Source organism: Centrocercus urophasianus, unplaced genomic scaffold (assembly GCF_019232065.1).
Source record: "Centrocercus urophasianus isolate 14NV4802_14NV808 unplaced genomic scaffold, USGS_Curo_1.0 seq_31, whole genome shotgun sequence".
In the NCBI taxonomy this organism is placed as follows: domain Eukaryota; kingdom Metazoa; phylum Chordata; class Aves; order Galliformes; family Phasianidae; genus Centrocercus; species Centrocercus urophasianus.
The window spans coordinates 6,246,228-6,271,489 of NW_024884878.1; the positions used below are offsets into that span (position 1 = coordinate 6,246,228).

General features: G+C 37.3%; 1 protein-coding gene across 1 annotated transcript in view; it reads right to left on the minus strand.

Annotated features, from left to right (window-relative positions):
• The window catches only part of SHOC1 (shortage in chiasmata 1), a 48,694-nt gene extending 25,549 nt beyond the window's left edge, over nucleotides 1-23,145 (minus strand). The window contains 13 exon segments of the mRNA XM_042829391.1: nucleotides 1,887-2,339; nucleotides 4,160-4,402; nucleotides 5,083-5,177; nucleotides 5,904-6,033; nucleotides 9,238-9,342; nucleotides 10,324-10,480; nucleotides 11,192-11,294; nucleotides 12,746-12,908; nucleotides 15,823-16,004; nucleotides 18,040-18,121; nucleotides 18,694-18,823; nucleotides 21,485-21,561; nucleotides 23,031-23,145. Coding sequence (XP_042685325.1) covers nucleotides 1,887-2,339; nucleotides 4,160-4,402; nucleotides 5,083-5,177; nucleotides 5,904-6,033; nucleotides 9,238-9,342; nucleotides 10,324-10,480; nucleotides 11,192-11,294; nucleotides 12,746-12,908; nucleotides 15,823-16,004; nucleotides 18,040-18,121; nucleotides 18,694-18,823; nucleotides 21,485-21,561; nucleotides 23,031-23,145 — 2,035 coding nt within the window.
• Between the last annotated feature and the right edge of the window lie 2,117 nt (nucleotides 23,146-25,262).

The following is a 25,262-nucleotide window of genomic DNA, read 5'->3' on the forward strand; positions in this document are numbered from 1 at the left end:
TTTTTTTGCTTTGCTCTTTACAGATGCTGATGCATGACCTCCATGCACTTCTGTTCACAAAGCTTCCTTTGTCAGTGCTATCTCTTATTTCAGAAATGGGTTCTGACTGGTTGTCTCCTAAACACTGCCAATTATTTTCAGTTAAGAACTTCAGTCAACTCAAAAAACTTCTCTTGTATATTTTCTAAACTAGGTATTATGCAAAGTGGAATCTTTAAAAAGTAAGCTACACAAGAGAAACAAAGGTGGAATAGCCCTATGAATAGTGCAAGTATTTATTAAACTAAATTTAGAATGACTTTTAATAAGGCTTTAATTATTACAAAAACATATACATTCACAACTTTTTCACACCAGTGCTTTTCACATTAATAACTATATATTTTTATGCATTGCTTTTACATCAGACATATCAGACCCGTTACACTGGGGTCCACCTGCTAGCATGTATCTTTCTACAGTTTAATTAACCTAAACTTTCACAAGCTTACTACTCCCTGCTTGGAAGTGTAGAATTGACTGCTTGTCTTTCAAAACATTTTTATTTGTATTCTTAGGAGATGCAGTTGTAGTCAGAATTCACTAGATGGTAGCATAAAGCTACATTTCTGATAACTTGCTCTAGTAGTTTTAAAAGTGAGATTGCTTCTCAATAAGGCAATGAAAGTTCAATGTTTGGTTGTTTGTTGGTTTGTTTTGTGAATGTGGGGGGACAAAGGGGAGCAGTGAGATGTCTTCCAGGAACTGCAAAAGATGAATTTCACCCAGAATTAATTTGCTCGATAAGATTAAAAATAACTTGTAGTTAAATAAACATCCTAACTCAATTCCATAATAATTATTGCTTAAAATTTTTATTTAACATTATTTTTTCAATGATGAGACTCAACTGAAACACAATAAAAGGTCAGTGTCAAAAAACTCTGGTACCCAAGTCCAAAAAATGAAAAAAAATATTTTCTTGTATGACCATCATGAAAATGAGCATGGAAATATGTCACTGCCTAAGAAATCACCCCACTCTTTTATTTTTAAAAACATATAAGGACTTCCTCCTATTCTTTTTCCTCTCTTTTCAGTCCAGCAGCGCTCACTCCATACCCTGAGCTTCTCTCATAAGCACTGTGAGAACAAAGCTGACAATAATTTCTTGTTTTCTCTTACACCTGTACTGTCTCATTATTTTCTGTGGTCTATAGAAACAAGAACAGTTCCAGCAGTTCTTTTGAGAGAACTTCATCTCTTGTTCATTGTCTAAGCTATGCTAACTCTACGAAGGCAAAAATAAAAGTAACTGATTTTTCCAAAGAACTTACTCAGGACATACTGAAAAAAGAGAATCCCAGCATGGCTGAGATAGGCAGGGATCTCAGTGTTTGCCTGTTCTAATACCTGTCCCAGCAGGAAGACCCAGAGCAGGATGCCTAGGACCACATCCAGGCCTGGGAATCTTCCAGCAGAAACTCCACAGCATCTGGGCAGCCTGTGCCAGGGTCTAGCACTCACACTATAAATAAGTGCTGCCTGATATTCAGATCTTCAATTTCAATTTAGTACAATTTAAAGTCACTTTTCAGAACAGGAATAAACTCATGTATGTTACAATAAAAGACAACCAATCAGCAACAACAAGAAGAAAAACAAAAAGAAAACAACTTTTGTTTGTTTGAAAACAAACAAACAAAAAAATCCCAAAGAAATCTAAAGAACAAATGCAGTCAAGAACCTTAGATGAAAATTTAACTACATTAATTCAAAAATTTTACCACTGAGCTGAGATTTCTCCCCCATAATTCTATAAACATGAACTACCAGCATCCATGGTAACTGGCATTAGAAAACAGTACTGAAAATGGAATAACAGCAGAATAAAATGATTCACATACCTTTTTCAGGATGATCTACACCATTTTTTTCCTGTGTTTGAGTGACTGTGCGTTTACACCTTAGCATTATAAAGTTGTTCAGATCAGAATCATCATTGTCCCATTTTGAATCAAGTGTGAACGACGTGAGGTTTTGACCCTCAGAAGAGTTGTGTTGTTTAAAAGGCGTATCTTTACAACTGACAGACATAAGTGATACGTCTATCTTCTCTTCTCGGTTGAAGAAATAAACAGGTTCTTCAATCTTTCTCTTTTGTATATTTCCTCCAGTAACGTTTTCCAGAGGTGTATTTGTTTTGTCTATTTTGAGAGAAGACGCAGCATTTATAGGCAGGCCAAAGTGCTGCATCTTGGTCTGAGGTGACATGCAAAGATCAGTTACTTCATCCATCTGACCTCTTTCACTAGAAAGCAATTCCTGATCTGGCATGGAATCATTTTCTTCAGGCCATCCTAAAAAATAAAATTTGATTTCTCTGCTGTAATGCAGATTTTTTTTTTTTTAAATTGCTCCTAGTTGAAGTAAATTACTTTGGATTGAAAGCATTTTTGAATTTCTTCTTTCTGTCTTTCCAGATTCCATTTTAGAAAATCTGTACTGATTACTTCTGAATACTACTGAGTACTTCTGAGAATCAGAAGGCCATACTACTGTTTTTGTTAAGTTTTCAAAAGTGATGCTTCCTGCTGTTAGGTTTCTAAGAAGTGGGATAGCAACACATTTGATTGGGAAAACTTCTCCCTTATATCCAATCTAAATCTCTTTCACTTTGAAACCATTTCCCCTTATTCTATCACAACAGACCCTACTCAAGTGTCTGTCTCCTTTCTCATAGCTGCTCTTCAGGTACTCAAAGGCCACTATCAGGTCTTCCTGAAGCCTACTCTTCTCCAGGCTGAACAACCCCAGCTCTTTCAGCCTGTCCTCATCGGAGAGGTGTTCCATCCCTTGGATCATTTCTGTGTCCCTACTCTGGACATGTTCTATCAGGTCCAGGTCTCTCCTGTACTGAAGACTCCCCATTCTGATGCAGTGCTCCAGGTGAGGTCTCTTCAGTGCAGAGCAGAGGAGCAGGATCAACTCCTTCACCTTGCTGGCCATGCTTCTTCTAATGTAGGATACAGGATACAGACAGCCTGGACTGTGTAGACACACTGCTGGGTCATGTCCAGCTAGCCATCTACCAGTACCTCTAACTTTTTAGCAGGACTGTTCTCTATCCTAATGTTTCACAGCTTGTACTGGTGAGGGTTGCACAACTGAGGTACAAGACTTTGCACTTGGATATGTTGAACCTGAGGTTTACCCAGGTCCACTGCTCATGCCTGTCTAGGCCTCTGTGAATGGCATCCCAAGTCTCAGGTGTGTTAACCACACCACACAGCTTGGTGTCATCCACAGACTTGTTTATGACCAAAAAAAAAAAAATGTTTATCAAAATATTCTAAACCAAAATTACTATTTCCAAAGGAATTCCCATGTGGAATCATAGAATAATCATCGTAATGGAAAAGATCTCCAAGATCACCTAGTCCAACCACTACCCCATCACCAAAATGCCCACTAAACTATGTCCTTAAGTGCTATGTCTACAAATTTCTTGAGTATGTCCAGTGATGGTGACACCACTAGTTCCCCGGGCAGCCTGTTCCAATATCTCAACACTCTTCTGGAGCAGAAATTTTTCCTAATAGCCAACCTGTACCTTCACTGGTGCAACTTGACACTGTTACTACTCATTCAGTATCACTGTCACCCAGGAGCAGAAGTCAACTCCCACCTCGCTACAACCTCTTTTCAACAAGTTGTAGAGACCAATAAGGTCAGCCCTGAGTCTCCTTTTGTCCTGACTGAACAATCCCAGTTCCCTCAGCCACACCTCAAAGACTTGTGCTCCAGGCCCTTTTCCTCCTCTGGGAACATTTCAGTATCTGTTTTTAACCCAACGAAGAGTACACTTATTCAAGCAATGGGCTGCGATGTATGAAACCATTTAATTTAAAAGAGCTTTGGTTGACATTTCATCTGCATACTTTTAGAAAATATAACTTTGTGTATTTAAACATTTTTGTTACTGCAAGATGTCATAAGTTTCCGAAAGTACCTCTTAACTACAGCAGTGTTGCTGCTTCACAGTGTTACAAAACTTGTTCTTGAAAACAAAAAGTCTTTCATTTCTGTCCTTGTTGGAAGTATGTAATCAACCCTTTCTTTCACTTTCTCTGTATCTATCTTTGCCTTTTTACCACTGATTTATTTTAAAGATACTTACTTTCTAACTGACGTATAGAAAATTGTGTGAATGTTTCTACTTCTGTAGAAAACAAACTGTTTTTATTATTGGAATCCCTCTTAAATTGCTCCAAAGTATCAACACAGACCAGATCTAATCCCATGTGAAGCCACCAGTCCTTTTCAAGTGACATAAACATTGGTGTTTCTACATCAACTGACAGCATTTCCTTTAGCTCTGTGAGAGAACGGTGCCGATGTTCAAGTTTAAAGCTCTGATACTCTACAGAAACAGAAATCAACACACAATATCAATAATTTAGAAACGGAAATAAGCAGAATGTCATTTTGCAAATACCAGGTACTCATCCCTGTAGTATGCATATCCCTTGGTTTTATTTTTGTTTGTAAGCCAGTGCCCATTATGAGACTTAAAAGCAAAGCAGTTACTAGTAATGAGTATTCTGGTGCTGTCAGAAATCACCTGCAGCTTTTTGTTGTTGTTGTTTTGTTTTGTTTCATAACATGAATTCAGCTCTTGTCAAGTTAAAAAATTATTTTTTATTTTCAGTATTTTCCTATTGCTTGAAAAACATTACTTTAGATAAAATAGCATCCAAAATAGAATTACTTCAATAGATTTTATTTTTATGCTCAGACTACCTCACTTCTTCAACACAGTTAGTAGTATTGAACAAAATATTTTGTAATGAAGTTGAAACTCTTCATTCAAATTATCTCCACGGAAGAATACACGACATACTAAATTCTTTGTTGCCGTATTGATGTTACTCTTGCTTACTTTAAAAAAATCAGGTTATCCAAATCCAAGAGTTATATTAACAGGCTAAGCCTCAGTGGCTCAAAAGACATGCTCTGTATTACAATATTATTTTTTCCACCTCATTTTCTCCATGTATGTAGAAGTGTTCAAAATCAGTTAGAAATTCAGTATTTCCTTACCGACAAGTAAAAGAGAGTTCACATTATCCCAGTACTTCTCTGATTGCCATACCAAGGAGTCTAAGTATTCCTTAGAGGGCTCTGTAATCAAAATACTAAGAAGAAAATAAAAGAAGACTTAGAAGTGTGAAGTTTAACAGCATCATCTGTTGAATTTTAAAACTGGTTGATTTATACAAAACTACTTCTAAAGACACCATCTCTTTAAATTTCATGTTCACACACTCATTCATCAAAAATATTTTCTTGTGCCTATAGAACATTCTCTCTAGATTGTGTTCTCTTCCAAAAAAGGTATTTAAAGCCTTTCTGCATATGCGGAAGAGACAGCAAAACGAAAAAAGTTAGTCTTACAGCAGAATAAAAAGGAAAGGATGAAGCCATCCTGATTCTATGTCAGTATGAAAAGGCTTGAATTCCATTGCTGTGCACCCCCACGCCACAGAACATACTTTTTTACTTTCTCCAGAATCTCTTCTGGCAGGTGATACCTGGTAAATGCATATACTTGCTATATATACATGCTATACACACATATTTACTGCTGCCTATTCAAAAAATGGGAATGGATTTTCAGTCTATCAAGTCTCCCAGGAAAAGATTTACAATAGAAAATGAGGTTTCTTTTTCAAGCTCTGTTAAAAAAGGCCACAGATAGAGATAATTCACATTGTTTATATGGTAAGACAATATATGTATAACTCTCTCAGCATACATCACTACCAATTAACAAATAGACCAAAGCAGTTTCTGCACTAATTTTAAGGATTTATGATTTAGAGTATTTATGACATAATTTAATACTATAAAGTTTTCATTACCTGTTATCAAAAAGAGGATTAAGTTCTTCTTGAAGTCCTATGCAGAGAAAATTCACCTGTGATCTTCGTTGTTTGCATAGAGGAGTTAAAGGTACTTCCATTTCATCTTTCAGATATGAGATGTGCTTGGCTAGAAAATGTATAAAACCCCACCCAAACCAAACAAAAATCTAATATAGTTCACAACGCTTCACGTGAATGAAGCATGAAAACTTAGAAATTTTACAATGATGATGGTCTGCACTAACATTCCTAATGTTTTAATGGGATAATCCACCACTTCAGCAATAAAAAACAAATAGGCATACTTCGTATTTAATTCCCAGACAGTTTGGAGATAAAAATATACAGAGATTACATTCCCTCATTCATTCTGTAACGTAATTCTGGCTACCTATTCTGCCATGTAAGGCAATTAAATTACCATGTATTATGAGTGAGGTCTGACGTTACGTGATGACCACTGTTGGCTTTCTGAGTTCACACATAAATGAAACTATTCAGATTGGAGAGATGAGACAATTTTCGTGGAGGTTATAACAGTGCACGTACAACTGAATAGAACTAGACAATTCAGGAACAAAGTTCAGGCTTATAAAGATGGAATTATGTTTCCAAATAGAGCTAGTTCTTGTTTCAATTTACAGGTGTGAACACTGAAATGAATCACAGCGATGTTTCTAAAAGTTATATATAGACAAGCATGCTTGTTACTATTATGTGTCAGTCATTTTTCACAAGCTTTTTTTGCTAATCATATTAAATGTGAATATTTTAATGGATTATTTCTTTCCATTAAAATCTTGTGCAGAATTTGCAACTTGGTGGGTTTTTGTTTTTCCATAATTCCATAAAAATTGCAGGTCTATATGATAGGCCTGGTATTCATCTCCCCAGCACTCTTCCAATAGTATTGAAAGTTACGTTTGACCAGAAAGCAGAGGTCACGAAAAACAAACAAACTTAACAGTTCTTCCATGTTCTCAGAAAACTAACAGCCAGAAAAACTGGAATTAAATTAGTGCCTCCATATGGAAAAACGTTTGTAACAAATTCGCTATTCACTTCAACAGGCTGTAAGCAGCTGCAAACACCATAAGCACATGGTTAGGCCAACTGTCACTCAGTAAGCTCAGACACCTGCCCAGCGGCTTGCAGCTGCTCCTTGTCCAAACTAACAAGCAGATTGTAGGGCAGGAAGGATACAGGAGAGTGTTAGGAAGCCAGAAAATAGGAAACATTGTATGTTGAAAAATAAGAAATTAAAATTGTCACAGAAAGAAGCGCATTTCCAAATAGTATAATTTCTTTCTCACTTAGAACAAAAAAAACTCATTGAACTTCAGCAGTGAACTTCAGCTATGAACTTCAGATTTCCTAATATGTTTTTCATGTCAGGAAACAAATTTTATGATTTTTCTTGGACGAGATCGGAGCTTATCTCAGGACAGCAAAATTTCTGAATAAAGAACAATTATTTCTCCTTCTGCAATACTGTTCATACTCATTCACATCTAATTATTCTGCCCTTGAGACTAGAACATCATGACCCACTACATTAGCTGAACATTGCCTCCACTAAGAGAGTTATTCACTTTCTAAATACATAAAATCCTGAGTGGCTTCTCTTGACTCTCATTTCCTTTATCAAAAAATAACCCCTATAGCTAGCAGGAAAGGTTGGTAAACAACGAATGTTGATTAAAAATGCCATTATTTTCAGACTCATTCTTCTTGGACTCTTAGCAAATATGCTGTGCTCCTGCTAACTCAATACAGCAAAATTAAGAAAGAGTTGGAGAATACTAAGGTTTCCCTGTTGAAATTCGATTCGATATAGGAACTTCCATTAGAAACTGTGTCTTACTAATACAGTTGGGTTAGCAGATGTCAAGCCTAAAGTTCTGTGAACATCTTCAGAAGAAAGAAAAAAATAAAAGAAAGATATGCAAGCTGTCTGTGCCCTAGTGACTGAATCTTACTCAGTTCAATAGCAGATCTCAGCCAGGAAATTCGTAATAGAGATTAATGATGTAGCTTTCTTTTAAAAAATAATTCAAGATGTCTCTCCTACTCATCTGTGCTGGAAGAATGGACAAGATACTAGGTAAGGCCATAGCCAACTGTACTTCAGCTCCTCCTGCTTATTAGTTTAGTGGATTCAGATTGAAGTTAATCTTGTGAGACAATAATTTACTGAGGGAAATTAAGTTTAACTTTGTCTTCGTGGGAAAACAAAGCTTAAGGCAAACTGACCATACACTACACACTTTGAGCACATATGATTGCTCCCATCAAAATCCCACTATAACACAATGTCAGGAACACAATACTATTAGTCTGAAAGAGAAAGACATCAATCTTCTTTAAATCATATTAAAACTGAGATAAAAAAGGGTTTTTGATCTGAAGAAAACACAGAAGTACTCTAGAATTTTTAGAAATGCTGAATGGAAAATTATCAAGTGAACATGTGCTGCAGGAGAACGTTGCTACTGCTCAATACAAAAATGGGTAAACCTTCTGCAAGATAGAACATACATTAGAGGGAGAAATTACAGAATCATAGAATCACTAGTGTTGGAAAAGACTTCTGAGATCATCTATCCAACTGCCTTAATAGTTATTCATCTAAGTGCTGTTTAATCAAGTATTGCCACTTTTCCCATGACACAATGAATTTCAAATGCCACTTTCTGTCCAGGCTTTTCAGAATGAAATTTCCTGATTTCAGCACAGGAAAAGCAAGGATTTAACTCACATTTCAGCAACTCAACATTTTCAGTTTATTTCTGTGGAAGACAGCTTCAGTGTCTGTTTGAATTCATTTCACACAGCACTCCTGAACCACTCACAAGCCAAATGATTGCACAGTAGTTTTGTACCTCTGGAAGACCTGACCTTGGTACTTCTTCCAGAATTGTCCTCCAACACCATTCTTTGAAAGTATTTACATAAGTACTTAAACTTTAAACTGCACTCTTTCACTTCAAAACCATAATCAGCTTGACTTCACTTTACTCTGCCCTCCATGAGTAGGTAAGTTGCAAGATAAAAAAAAAATAATAATACAAAAACTAAATATGAAAGTTACAGGCACCATCTTTAGCCAAAAGAAATGTAAAGAACCAAAGCTGGTTGCTATTATCTTTCAGCACTCTCTAAAGGAGCATGGCACTTCTACCCATCTATGGTGAAAGTACAAAACAGATTACCCAAGCCAAATGCTCTTATTTTAAGTAAATGAGGCACATATGCTCCCAAGAATATACCATGGGGACAACCACCCAAAGAATTTATTTGAAGTATCAGTATTGGGTGTAGGTCTTCTTACCTGTGTCAGAGATTTCCAACATACTCATGCTGTTACTGGAGCTAACCACTGAAATAGGACAGTATTTGGCAACTTCCATTTTGTTCGCAGTTTTTTCTTTGAGAGCTGAAAATGGATTTTAAAGGATGCCATAAATTAACCATTTATTGACCTTTCCTGTCAAAACAATTTAAAAAAATCTCCTTGTTAGATCTCCATAATTTATCAGTATGAAAAACTCCCATTATGCTTAGTAGCACAAAGTGCCATAAATCAGTGATTTATAGACCAGAACAGTGCCCAGTCTTGTCCCTTGGACTTGCTGGAAAACAACTGAAATGCACTGTAGTTGCCATCTGAACCACTCAGCCTTTTTACTTCTTCAGTGATGTGATTTCTGCAACAAGTGGGTAGCCTAAATGTAGTTTACTAAGTGCTTGTGTACGCAGGTTCTCTTGCTGCTGAAAAGGATTAAAATAAATGTCAATCCATTCCTTTTTATTCTAATCACAAAATTCTCAAACATCTGCACTGGAGGCCAGGTCATTTTGCTTGGTACTGGAATATGACATGCACGATTTAATGTACTAAATGTATCAGAGAAGCTTCCCTCTGCAAATGTTGTTTCAAAGTCTTGCTCCTACCTTCAATAAGCGACAGTTTCTCTCTAATTTGCATCCCCCAAAAAGAAGCAGTTTTCCTCACTTGTTTGATAAAACTAATGCAAGTTCATTTATAATTCATTTTTCAGCTCAAAGTAAAGAGTTCCAGGCAGTATCTTTTTCTCTTAGCAACACAAAATAATTCCACATAATAACAGAAACCCAGATATAGTTATGAATAAGCCTCCTGTTTATTTCAAGTTTACAGCATAACTGAAGACTAAACCAGCCATTTCCCCTTGGCTATCTGATGATACATTTCTAATACTCTGAAATTTCTGTATGGCATAATTCATGGTTTCACATATAGAAATTCTAATTTGATACAGTCTGAAATAAATTCTAAATGAATTGAATGTAAAAGATTAGATCATGTTAAGCCTTATTCCTTATTGTAAAAACAATAAGGAAACTGGATAAAGGATTTAAGAAAACCAGCTCTCACCTTCTTCGATTACCTCTTCACACATATTTTCAAAAGCCACATTTTCTGGAGCTAAATTTAGTAACTCCTTCAATTTCAAATGTGATGGAATCTTATTGGACTCTGATTTGCTGTTGCTGCTTTTGCAGAATTCTAACTCAAAAGGCAACATGAAATACTGAAAAATATTAATCATCACAGAATATTAAGTAAATTTTAAATTTTCTTTGACATTATTGTAGAGTCTTAACTTCGAAAAAAATTAATTAGTTAATCAAGTTAAATGAATTCCAACCTGATCTCAGAGCTTTTAAGAAAGAAGACATGAAATACACGTGGCAGACACAAAGCTTTGTTCAATACATGGAAAAATGACAGCATACAATATTTCAAAATGAACCAATGCAATAAAAAGAGTAGATCTAAACAGATATTTCTGAATCAAGCAAAATCCCCATTTGTTTAACTGAATGTTTGCTTTTTATAGAATATTAAAATACGGAGAAAGATAAATTTGATTTTCATTTTGTTTCCTCAGAAAAGAAGCTTGGTTCCAGAGCATGCATTAGAACTTTCTCTTTTCCATAGACACACCATGGCTTTCCACTCCAATTCATTTTTACTCTTAGTGCAATGTTACCTACACAAATATGCCAACTCGTCACGTTTCAGTAGGAACAATTTAACAGGGTGAAATTCTTAACAACTGTACTGAAAAATTAAAAATAGGCAAATAATACCAGTGTTTTTCTAACCACAGAAACAAGAAGCTTCAAATATTTACAAAATATATATTAAAAAAAATCTCCATGACCAGCAAATGAACAAGCAATAATACACATAAAACAATCACTAATAAAACAATTGGGCAGAAACAACATCATGGTACCTCTTTATCTTCTAATGTTGTTTTACAGAAGTCCTCCATAATTCCCTGAAATTCATTCTTACTCTCCCGCATTTCTATTTTATTTTGGAAAGTCAAACACTCCCTTTAAAAGACCAGAAAATAAAGCAATTACATGCAATTGTTTTTCGAGAAACAGTACAGCAGGTGCAGAGTAGTATCACTCATTTGGATCTGTCTTAAAGCAACAACAATAACAAACAACAGAAACAAAAATCTACTTTTTAAAATTGTTAATTTATAACTGTCCTGTCTTGTGAAACTGCCTACTTTCTGGAAAATCTGCAGATCTTGTTTTTCCTCTAAGATTTTATGCTTTATGCAAAATTTCTCTAATCTAAAAAATGATATTATTTGATTTCAGTTGCTTTTCATTCCTATTTTCAGGAATCTTTCATGCACTAAAAAAGTAGAACATGCTGACTATTAAAAAAAGTATTTTCCTTAGCGTGACAGTATTCTAAAATGGTGAGAAATTAAATTTAAGAGTCAGACTATTACTTGTTTTTCACAGCAACAATACAAAGACAGGGTGAAAGATTTTTCAAGCAGAAAGAAACCTGTTCATTGGACCTGCTCCTTGTGGCCTTTGTAGGGTGGTAAAACTGAGAAAACTGAGAAAGAATCGCCCTTTTAGTGGGACAGCTTTTCCATCTATACCTGGCACCACTATCTTCCTAGAGGAATACTGTAGATCAAAGAGTAAAAATGTGTCCATGTTTAGCTTTGAGATACCACCCAACTTTACATTAATTTGAAATTTATCTAAATATATCTTTGTCTACATGAGTCTCCCTGGGTGCTCTACTAGGTGATTAGAACTCCCCACCATGATATATTTGGTGGCTTGCTAGCTGTGCATCAGCAGGCCAGAGCTAGTTCTCCAAATGTTCACACTGACATTTTTTCCCACGTGACTTTTATTTTTGAAAGTTATAGGGGAATTTGGATTGTGTTCTCTTTGGAGGAAATTTACTAAAGTCTACATAAGCACAATGCCTTTGTTCAGGACTCACTGGAAGATTAGAACGCATGTTCCAAAAAACAGGAAAATAACTCATCCTTGTTCTATTATTACACAGGTACAATTAAATTAGCTAAATTCTACTTCACCTTGCTTGTGAATCTGGCAACCCTGACAAGTGCAAAGTTATACAAGTCATCCGAACGTGGAGTAAATCAGCAGAAAATTTAGCCAGACTCAACTCAATTTAATGGCATTATACTGAGAAGGAATCAGGCAGTCGACGGGAGCATGAGATCCCTTGGAAATGGATGTTCTTCCTGAATTTCAAGACTAAATTCCTGAGCACAATTAATTCTTACAAAGTATAATAACGACATGACTTCATTTATGCATTGTTTTAAATTGCATATATAAATTTTATCGTAAGATTTTTTTTCTGTGGGAGAAGAGAAGCTGAAATCTTTACCTGTTGAACTAGTTAAAAAGTTAATACATGAAATCTGTTAACCTGTCAAAAGCTTTACTCATAAGTTATTATTTATACTTAATGTTATTCAATTTGTAGATACCTAAAAATATTCTCTTCTGTTAAATTCTCTCCTTCAGAAACTAAAAAAGGATCTCTCACACAAAAAAATTTAAGTCTGCCCAGAAGTGTAGATAAATTAGGAAGTTTTTTATGATAGTTTTTCAGATTATCAACAAAAACAAATTCATCTCCAACACGTAGATCTGAAGAAAAATAAGAAAAAGAATGATCAGAAGAATTATCTAGTGACATTCCAAATGCGACAAACATCAGCAAAACAATAATTATGTCTTAGTTTAAAGATTTTATGGTGTCAAAGTTTTAAATGTAACTTAGTCTAGATTTCCAGAGGCATAACCGACAAGCTCTCTTTTCCTTTAGCTTTTTTTCTTTTCTTTCACGTAACACTTGTTAGAAGGAAAAGCTGCTATATTTTCATTCCCTTCTTTGCATTATCAAATACCATAAGGACCTTTTGCAGCAGGTTTTGGCTGAATAACTTAGTATTAACAACTTAGCAATTTGTAGCAGGCTCATACGTTTCAGCAGGCAGTAATGAAGAAATGTGTGCATTATATCCAAAATTAAAACGTGGATTCGCTAATTCTGCAACAATGATAAACTTTATGGAAAAAAAAACAGACAGAAGTAGAGGAGTTGACAAAAGATGATTTCAATAAAAAAGAAATAACTGACTTTAATTTCTCTTCAATCTGCATTAGCAGGAATAACTATGAAATACTTTGATACACACAGGCTAGTAGAAAAAAACACAACAATACATAGCAATATATCTAGAACTAAACTTTAATCTCCTTCTATTTGAAATACAGTTATAAATTATCATTTCAAATTCTCTATCACATTCTTCCTTAATTTGGCATTATTCACTTTTTCCAATCAAATCACATTGTACGACTCTTAATATTCCTGTTCTGATAACATTTACCTATGAAGTAAACGTCTATGTTTTGTCATTCACTGTATACATCTTCATGCTTTTTCTGAAAGTTGATTTTACGCTGACAACAGATTAGTCAGAGTCAACTACCAGGTATTCAGTGACACCAAATAGCTTTAAAATTTTTCAAAATGAGAGATAAATGTTCAAATAAATACTCCCCTCAAAGGTCAGCCTTTTGCTAAGATTTTCTTCTTTAATGCAACAGTTCAGAAAAATGGCTTGAAGTAACGCAGTGTTTGTGCTGATCAACAACTATTTATCTGTTAATTCAATAGGCTAGTCAAAAGACTAATGAATAGCTTGACGTCTGTCATGGTTTTAAGATTTTTGTTATCATATTCTCACATCCTAACATCATGTAGAGCACTGGGAGTTACAGAGTTAATGCTCCAGTTCTATGGATTGCTGACAGTTCAGGTATACCTTCAGAAGAGAAGAACTACACATCTCAGAGGACTGTTCACTGTTCTGTTTCCATTTTCTGTTCAGAGGGAAAGATAAAACTGCTCGCAGGTCACGAGACTGTCCCTCTCCTGCTGCTCATGTCTGCAGTGCGTGCTCTTTAGCTATCTCACCTTCAGCATTAGATCAAAGCCTTTGGGTTTTGAACACTCTCTTTTGTTTGATTAGCTTCAATTCCAATTATATTGTATTATATTGTGTTATTTTGCATTCTGATATCTCATATTTAGTACATTAATTTTCTTGCTCCAACTGTTGCTGTTTTGTTTTAGGCCTATCTCCCTACTTTTTCCCCTTTCCTGGGCTGTGGGTCCTTGGGTCCACCACCCCATTAGTCACAGAACAGGGCTGAACCGGCCCATAAACCATTGACAGTGTCCTGCCATAAAAAGAATTTAAGAAAGCAGTATTTTTAGCTTGCCTACTTACTTTTGTTTAAGTACAATAACTATCTGTAAGTTCTCAAAAAGCCAAAAAAAAAAAAACAACCACAAAAAACCTCCTCCTGCCCATGGAGATTTACCTCTTTTGAAAGGCTGTTTCTAAAAAGGTATGAGCTATAGCATGGGAAAGCACACAAATTCTTTTTATTCCTTTTGTAGATAAATATGAGGGCTGCTCTGAAAGTAATACCTCCTTTTTTTCTACATTGGCCCATGAGGTCAGAGTGGATGATGGTGACACGGCAGTACATACAGGCTGAACCTTCTCGCCAATGTTCTGTTACATTTTGTTGTCGAGCACAGATAGCAGCAGAGGGGCAGGCTGACAAAATGCTGCTTTGTAGCTCAGAGTTTTCTCTATTAAGCAGCGCTATTGTGCTCTTTGTAGCTATTGTAATTTCCATGGAAATCACAGGATATTTTGGGAGCAAACTACATAATATAGAGGACTTGATTAATGACTAAAACATTCAGTTATATTTTACATATGTGGATAAAAATCAGGTAATTGCTTAAGGAAATGAACTAAGACTACTTTCAATTACTAACTGTAGAACAGTTGTATTGTTGATAATATGTTCCTAGCAAATGTTATCTTGTACAGCCTCACAACAAGAACCACTTGTGCCCCCTACGTTGCTGTGGAGCAGTCTGAACAAACGATTAAGCTAGTTTGCTTTCCTAATGTAATCTAATTTACTGATAGACGAATAAACAACAATAACAAAAAACCAGTTCAGAATAATATGTCATAATATAGTAAAATAAAAATTTCTCAACAGACTGTTCCGCAATCAGAATGAATTATACCCATTAGGGCTGTACTATCCAAAATGTTTTTGAAAACACAAAGGAATGCTACCCAATTCAAAATACTTCAATCCCAGGAACAAAGTAGAAACTGCTTATTTCTTTTCCACCTTGATACATTAAAAGAATATGCCTCAGGAATCTAACTTTATTGAAGTACAAGGAATCATTAGTATTTTGACCAATGCCTAGCAAAATCTATTTACAGTGATCCTTTGGGTTCACTTTCTGCCTTATGCTACTGTGACCCATTAAACCCTACTTCTCCATGGAAAAAAAACATCTCTTAAAATGGTTATTACTTCTGCAATTGCAAGTAATGTGATCACCCAAATGACCTCTTCAATGATCCTTCAGTCATGAACAAAAAAATGTGGAAGTTTACAAGACTAAAAAACCTAAATTTTGTAAAAAGTTAGAAAAGAGTCAACATCTTACCTTGCCACTGTTCCTTAAGCTCAGTAGCACAGTCGATCTTCAAATATTTCTCTTGAGTTGATGCCTCCTCACAAACAACTTTCTCGAGTAAATAATATGTTTCTGTGTCAATCTGAGAGACGGGATTTGAGCTTGCTATTACTTCATTATTGACACAGAACCCTATAGAACTGATAGGTTTCCTAAAAAGCAGAAAAAACATTCGGGTAATTAAGCAGCTGTAAGAAATTTTAATAACTTCTGTGACTCCTGAGTGTATCAATGGCACACAAAAAGACAGACTAAGAACTTTCATAGTCACTGTACTTAGTCAGAACAATTTGAAATTATAGACTTGTCTTCATTATTCAAATATAGATCCAAAGTTCAACTTCTCTACTACCAATTTACATATTTAATTCTTTCCCAAGAGAAAACTCTCTAAATTTGATCTTAGCATTAAATTTAACAAAGGGCAATGGCTGGAAAAAAGCATCAAAATTGCTGGTGTCATAACACTTCTGACCAAAAAAGCTCTGGGTTAAATGTATACATATCTTTCATATATCATGCAGAAATTATAGGCAAAAAAAAGGTGAAATACAGTATAAACAAAAAAGGAAAAACATTTCATTTTCTTGACACTTTTTGTGCTAATGTCAGTATTAGTAACATTTGCCAGGGAGAAAACCTGGTTACCAAACAAATAGCAAAGTCATTTGACAACAGATTTTTTTTTTTTAAAGTTAGTTTTGGGTTAACCATACATTTGGATAAAATACTTGTAATTTCTAATTAAAATATGGCCATTTTAATGCTGCAATATCTATATAAATTGAACGAACAACAAACTTACATTTCTGAAGAACCTGTGTTTTCTGCTTATATATAAAAACTGGTTCTAATATTCTAATTTCAGAGAACAGACATCTCAAATGTTCATTCTATTGATTTATTCAGTATTCTAATAATCTGTTGCGCTACACAGTCCTGACATTTGCCAACCATCTGGAGGTCGACCACATAAATGAAACGGCTGGAAACTGCAGCATAGGAAGTTCTGCACCAATGTGCACAAGAACTTCTTTACAGTGAGGTGACGGAGCACTGGAACAGGCTGCCCAGGGAGGTGGTGGAGTCTCCTTCTCTGGAGATGTTCAAGACCTGCCTGGATGCCGAGCTGTGCGACCTGCTGTAGGGAACCTGCTTTGGCAGGGGGTTGGACTCGATGATCTCTGGAGGTCCCTTCAACCTCTACGATTCTGTGATTCTGTGATTCTGTGACATGGCATCAGTATAGAGAACAGAGTGCATCTCTTAATTTCAGCATAAACCTTCATGTTACTGGAGAACAGAACCTCCATGATACTGGAGAACAACTGCTACAGTTTTTTAATAAAACATTTTACAAAGCAGCACAGCCTTGAAGTTATTTTGCATCCACAAGTAGCACAGCTCATGAGTGAAAACTGTCTGGTATTGACAACAATAAATGCCCAAAGCTGAACAAGATGTAAGCCTTTGAAAATCCATAAAACTTTGAACACTGTGACAAATGAGAGCCGCGTTTTATTAAATCACAGCTAAGTGAGCTGTCAAGATGTGGTCATGGCTCTATGTCCAGGTACTGGCCAGTCACGACTGGCGTCCCACAGGGGTCCATCTTGGGACTACTGCTCTTCAATACTTTTATCAGTAATTTGAGTAGTGGGATTGAGCGCACTCTCAGCAAGTTTGCTGATAAAATATTACCAGCCACCCCTCATTGTGCTCACATCCTCTGTTTGGTCTCCATAAACATTCAGCAAGAGTTGAAGGATATTGGTAGGTGCCATTTTTTTCCGCATGAAGGAAATCAGTTCCACACCTTTACTTCACGCACACTTTCATGCCAGAAACCTTTCTGTCAGAGTGCCCTTCTGCTGCCATCTGTCACACAGCAACAGCAAGTAACAGAATGTTGGCAGAAGGTTCAGACTCTGTTGTGATACCACCAACATCTATGGCATCTGGGGCAAAAATCATAAAATAGGAGGCATTACTTTCAGAGCTGCCCTCGTAGTAGTACTTTTAGTAAAGAAGACATCTCTAAGCTGTCTCCTAGAACAGCTCCGCAGAGCTGTCCACTTCATACCATCAGAAGACATTTCCATATTCTATCATCACTAACTTATCACTCACAAAGTAGCTGAATGATATTAAAGGAATTGTATATACTTTAAAGATAAGGTCACTGACTTTTCCAGGAAATCCTCCACATATGAACTTTTCTTCCATTGATCCAACACTGAAACAGCAATCATGTTCTGTGTTGAAGTAACTGGGACAGAAAGAGAATCACATAAAAAATAATAAAATCATTTTTAAGTATAGATCAAATCACTGCAGAGGTTAAACTGCAGCTAACACGTATAGAAGAGGCAAAGATTTTTGCTTCTACTGTTTTCAAGTGAATGAAAGTAAACCAGAAACATGCAAATATTTTAATACACATTCACATATCATTACACCAATTTTTTCAAAAATTTCAGCATAATCTCCCAACTAAACAGATCTGTTTTCATTACTGATCTAGACCACTAATTTTCTTGCACAACAGTATGTCTCCTGACATTTTATACTGTATTTGACTAATTCAGCATTAAGTTTTACAGAGATGTCAACGATCTAATCAAATATTGCCCTAATTTGTGGTGCCATACACAAACAAATACCCAGTACCCATCTGTTTCTGCTTAGGCAATGAATAAATCCTGCCTTCAAATGCTGTAAGAGTGCTACTTCTGGAAATACATTTTTTCCTATTAGAATACATCATATTATGCTCAAACAGAAACCTTTCTGTCAATCCACAATGAATTTAAAGTAAACCTTAGCAACCAGACTACTTACTTCTTGTCCAGGGCCTCCTGTACTGAGCATGAGCAAAAAGTCCAGTCAGACGATACTTTTCATGTTGTTGGAAACAGGGAGGAAAGCAAAGTGATAATCTACGGATGGAATACTTTTGCCTTGCCATGCTCTGCACAAAAAAAAGGCATGTGATGGGATTATGAGTCTCTTGCGCACCAAGCCTTTTTATATTTAAGTTTTATATTTCCGTGAAACTGAGACACAGTCCAATCTAAGAGAACATAAAACTCAGTTAGTTCTGTCAATGGTCATAATTATAAATTATTTTTCCTGTTTGCTTTAATCCTCTGTCAGATACTTAAAACTGTCAGAATTGTTAACGACAGTTAACTTTAAGAAAAAGGAGACCAAAAAAATTGCCATTATTCCATCTTCTTTAGAAAATTCTTGCAAAAATTGATAAGAGCCACATTGATGCAGTAACAATTTTTTGTCTAAGGCAAAACACTACGTTTAGGCAGGTATCTTCTCTCCTAATCCTAATTATAACCCTTCTTGTCATTAAAACAAGTTATAATGACAGTGACTGTGCTCTTGCAGTACTCTGAGGTTAAAAATATATGAGCTGCTGGAGTTAAAGCAGAAACTGCTGAACAAGTAAATGCAAGCAATAAAGTGTCAGGGATCAGAAAGACAATGTTAACACCAGTATGCAGTTTTGTGAGGATACCTGTAGCTCAGTAGCCTAGAATTAAGCATATTTTCAATCACTGCTGTTTGTAAAGTAGAGCAAACATGTCCTAGGGCTGTGTGCACAGATGGTGGCCTTATAACAGGCAAGCTATACATTTTACAGAACATTTTAGATTGATTTGTTCCGAGTATAACGGCTATAGTGAATTAATCGAATTTATGACGTCTGCTACAACATAACCTTTCTTGTCTTTCTCATATATATAAATGTTTTTTAAAAAGAGTATTAATGTTTAAATCATTTAGCCAGTGAATATTTCCTACTATTTCTCAAGGAAATGTAAATGTCTTTATAAAAATCTCTTTTAAACAAAAGACACTGTTTTTTTACAGTCCTGTACAGCTTGCCTGTATTGTCAATTTATGATGTAAGAGAATACCAAACTTCTAAGATTACTCTGTAATCACACCTGCAATGCTCAGTAGCTTGAGGAACCTAGATAGGCATCTTTCTTGAAGTATTTATTTAAACTGGGCAGTTGGAAGAACTATACCTGGGCTTTATAAAAGGACAAGAACATCAAGAGAAGGATTCCGCACTGAGCTTAGCTAAACATTTGCAGGAATCAGAGTTTTGAGTCTCCCATAAAATTCCAGCATTTCCTACAATTGGAAGCATTAAGCAAGTGCATTTGGTAAAACAAATCCCTGAAAAGTTCACTGAACTATTACATGCTCTCTAGCAGGATGGTAGAAACAAGAAACTGCAGTTTCAGTACAGCGTAGCCTTCATACAGTCAGATGCAGAATACCTTCACTTTTGTGACCACATCCACTATTTCTGCTGATATTGCAGAGCCAGCAGCCAGTCAGCAAGTTACCAAACACTAAACTTCTGCCTCTTTTCATATATCCCACTATCAGCACTGCCTGACTCCTCAAAATTTAAGCAAGAAAACGCACAAATCTAGTTATTTTCCTTTTCATACTGGCCCTGTACATGTTTTGCTAACATACCCTTTCACAAATATTCATATTCACAAATGCTATAGAATCATCTGAAGATCAAACTGAATAGAATTGCTGCTGGAAGGCTGAAATACAGATTGCATGCTGCTGGAGTTACAGCAGAAAAAGGTTCTGATGGTACATTCTAAGAAAGAAGGCACAAACAGATACTATGGAAAACACCTTCCGCACTATGAGGAAAGGGACACAGACAAGGTATTCAATAGTGTGGACTGCAGTTCACCTGCAAATATTTGTACTATATTAGACTAATTCAGAGTTACATTTCTCCAGACATGTGCCAGGACTACTTGTGAGTGTCCTTGCACTCCTTCTGAATTCTTGAAGGCATCATGTCTCACCATCTCATTCTTCTACTTTGCACAAGGAATATCCCCCCTAGGCAAAGCACCATCCTGCCAGAAAATTTTTTAGTATGGCTCATATCTTTTCTTTGAAAATGTGAATAAGTGAATCCTCAATTAGAAAAGACATTGCACCAAATGATAAGCAATGGATAACATCACACAGACGTAGACAGAAAAGAAAGCAGAACTTTGTTAAGTTTTCCATGTTGTAACAGATCAACATTAATAAAGCCAGGAGATTCATTGTAGATGTCAAAAACATCTGCTTTACACAGATTTTAAATTTCATCCATAGCATACAAAGAAATGACACTTCCCCATCTACAGTAGGAGTACAACGATTTGTAGCATTACCTAATGCATATTAAATAAATTAGAAACTAAAACTAGTTCTTCAAAAAGGTAATTAATTGAATTGTATGCATTAGAAAGCACAGTACACACTCCAAAGGAAGCTCTAAGCAACAGGTTATGAAACACAATCATAAATGCAATAGACAAATAAAAAATAAATGCTCTTCTGCTTTGGTAAAATTGCACTTTAATTTTCTATTAAAAAAGGTAATCAGTCCTTATTGTTATATAACCTTATTATTATATAACCTTAATAACCTTATTGTTATACTAGCATCAGTGCAGTACAACAACCTCAAACAAATACAATTTCTTAGAAATTAGTTCTCTACTTTTTAACATATATGAATCTTTTAAATGACTGACATAATTCCTTCAGAATAATAAGGGAAATAATAAAACTATACCTCATATAAATAGTCTGTTGAGTGATACTTTAAAGCTGCAAACATCTTTCCTGTTTTGTGATGTTTCTGACACTTGTCTAAAAGAAATTCAGAAAAATGATAAAAGTTCTTGTACAAGAGTTGAAAGAGCAGACTGAAATAAAGGCTAAACAAGAATAATTTCTGAGCTTCTTCTAACATATGCACTTTGAACTGAACTTTGTTTAGAAGAGCGTTTAGTATTCCTCCTTTGGAAGGATGTAACAACTGAACTAGAGACCACAGACATCTGATTATGCAAAAATGCCCTTTTCTCTCTTCTCCCTTCCCTCCCTTCCTCTGCCCCTTCCCTTTTCCCCCCCTCCTCCTCCTCCTCCTCCTCTCCCTTCCCTCTGTGCCTCTTGCAGTTCAAAGAAAACCTTTCAATCCTTTTAAGTGAATGTAAGCAATCTGAGTTATCTCCCCTAAGCAATAATTCTGACAATTTAACAGATCTAATTGTTGAACCGATCAAACCAATTAGATTATTTCTTCTGGATTCAAAAATTGTAGTTCAGCTACCTAAACCTAATCTTTCACTGACTAATGCATAGAGCTTCTTCTTCTTTTTTTTTTTTATTTTATTCACTCCTTCAGTTTTGCAAGCAAAAAAGAATTGTATGAGCTAGTTACAAGGAAGAGGTCCTGTTAGAACACCAAGTCTCTAAATTAATTAGGGGACTCTGATGGAGTCAGGTGGGTAATGGAGTACAGGTGAAGGACTACAAGAACATATATATGGTGTGATTGGTCATGTGCGTACAAGGTAAGAGTATGTATTCTTAAATAAATTAGGTAAAGTGTTAGGGCTAAATTAAGATAATCCTATCCAAACAGTGTATGATGTAAATGAAACATAAAAAACTTGAGTTGTAGGGCCGTAAGGAAAGTTGGGACTCAAGTAAATATCAGTAATATGGCATTAGGCTAAAATTGCATGGGTAACAGTGTCAGAAATAACAAATCCAGGTATGAAAGTAGCAGAGACCAACAAATAAAAGATAATTAGGAACTGGCTGTTTGCTTGAAAATAGTATGACCAGGGAATGTAGAAGGCTGGGTTCAGGAAAAGGGAAAAAAAAAAATAAAAACAACCCACAAAACCATTCCAAACCATAACTAAGGTACAGAGGGGAATTCCTGTCATAAGCTGCACAGAGGCCCTCAGCCAGTGGGGAGGCTGACCAGTGAGCCAACACCTGGCTGCGCTGAGGACACTAGCTGTGGGACCACGCTGAGGAGATGAGAGCAACTTTCCTATTGCTACCTTCTGGAGAGCGCTTCACTGGAACACACCGACACTGCTCCGTAAACCAGCAGCCATCACAGACGGCGCCGCAGCGCGTACCTCAGGAGCGACCTCAGGGCGGGAAGCGCGCCTGGCGCCTCTGATTGGCTGCCGCCGGCCGAGAGGCCCCGCCCCTCCCTCACCATTGGTCTCCACGCCGCGGCGGTGCCTCCATAGAGAGCTGTGGCCCGGTCTGGCTGGGGCTGTGCTGTCTGGGGGCACCAGAATTGGGTGCAGTACAGACGGTGGGGTCTCGCAAGAGCAGAGGTGCGGAATCACCTCCCTTGACCTGCTGGTTGCGCTTCTCTTGATGCACCGCGAGATTTGATTGGCCTTCTGGGCTTCGAGTGCACATTACCAGCTCATGTCGAGTCTTTCATCAGCCAGCATCCCCAAATCCTTCTGCTCAGGGCTGCTCTCAAGCCATTCTCCACTCGAGCTGAATCTGTGCTTGGGACTGCCCTGACCCAGGTGCAAGGCCTTGCACGTGGCCGTGTTGAACTTCATCAGGTTAGCATGGGCCCACCTCTCGGGCCTGTCCAGGTCCCTCTGGATAGCAGCCCTTCCCTCCAGTGTGTCAACTGCACCACTCAACTTGGTGTCATCTGCAAAATTCCTGAGCATGCACTCAGTCCCGCTGTCCTTATTGCCTACAAAGATGTTAAACGCCATTGGCCCCAGTACTGATCCCTGAGGAGCACCACTTACCATAACTTTCCTGTTCAAGAACTGGACAGAGTGTCCAGAGGTGAATCACTGCTGAATCTGGCGCTCACCAATGTGGAAGGGATGATTGAAGACATGAAAATCGCAGACAGTTGGGGCTGCAGTAGCCATGCCCTGGTTGAGCTGATGATCTCAAGAAATGCAGGCTTGGCAAACAATGGAATCAGGACCCCGAACTTCAGGAGAGCAAACTTCAAGTTGTCGAAGGAATTGTTGGGTGAGGTCTCCAGGGAAGGAGTCCTAAGAGATAACTGAGTGGAACAAAACTGGCTACTCTATAGGGATGCCTTTCTGAGAATGCAAGAACTCTCTGTCCTTCAGAATATAAGAAAGCAGGAAGGGGATACAGAAAACTGACGTGGCTTGGCAAGGCCCTGCTGGTCAAACTGAGGGAAAAGAAGGGCAAGCATAGGCAGTGAGAAAAAGGACATTTCTATGATAGAATCATGGAATTGTAGGGGTTAGAAGGGACCTCAAGGGATTGAATCCAACCCCCTTGCTAAAGCAGGTGCTCTACAATAGGTCACACGTAGGTGTCTACGCAGGTCTTAAATATCTCCAGAGAAGGAGACTCCACTACCTCTCTGCACAGTCTATTTCAGTTCTCAGTCACCCTCATCATGAAAGTTCTTTTGCACATTGGTGCAGAGCTTCCTATGCTCCAGCTGTTTCCCCCTGTGGTCTTCACAGACCACTGAAGAGGTTGACCATGTCCCTCTGTCTCTCACACTTATGATACTTACAAACATTAATAAGATCCCCTTCAGTCTTTTTCTGTCAGGTCTGAACAAATGCAGACTGGTCAGCCTTTCCTCACTGGGGAGGTACTCCAGGCCCTTTATCATTTTTGTGGCCCTCTACTGAACTCCTTTCGGGAGATCTCTGTATTTTTTGTTCCAGAGAGCCTGGAACTGGACACAGTACAGTGTCAGGTGTGGCTTGACCGGGACACAGTCACAGACACTCCCTTGACCTGCTGGCCACACTCCTTTTAGTGCACTTAAGGACCCCATTGGCCTTCTTGGCCACCAGGGCACAATGCTAGCTCCTGGCCAATCATCCACCAGGATCATCTGGACCTTCTTTGCAGAACTCTTCTCCAGCAGGTCATCCCCCAGCCTTACTGATACATGCGGTTATGCCTCCCCAGGTACAAGACTCTACTCTTGCTCTTGTTAAACCTCATCAAGTTCCTTCCTGCCCAACTCTCCAGTCCATCCAGATCTTGTTGAATGGTAGCACAGCCTTTGTGCAGCTGCTCCTCCTAGTATAGCAGGTCCACAGGACCAGAAAAGGGAAGGGGAGGGGAGGGTGTCAGCAGTTTATGGGCTGATTCAGCCCACATCTGCAATTAATGGGGGGGCCCATGTACCCATGCCCTGGGAAAGGAGAAAGGGGAGAAGGGGAAAGGGTAAAGAGATGATGGATGGGCCTATAAACAGAACAGCAGCAGTGATCTAACTAGAAAAAGTTAATTTACTAAATATGATACTGAAATGCAAGAGAATCCAACACATAATAGGAACTGGGGCTAATATATCAGATAAAGTGAGAGAGAAAAAAAGTATCTGAAACCGAAGCCCTTACTCTAAAATTGAAGGCGAAATGACTGGGGAGCACACATGCTGACTGGCAGTGAGAAAATAAGAGTCCCATGACTTACCAGGAACTTTATCTTCCCTTCTGAGCACAAAGTCCTCTGGGGTATGTAGTTCTTCTCTTCTGAGAGCCAAGTATTCAGGAAAT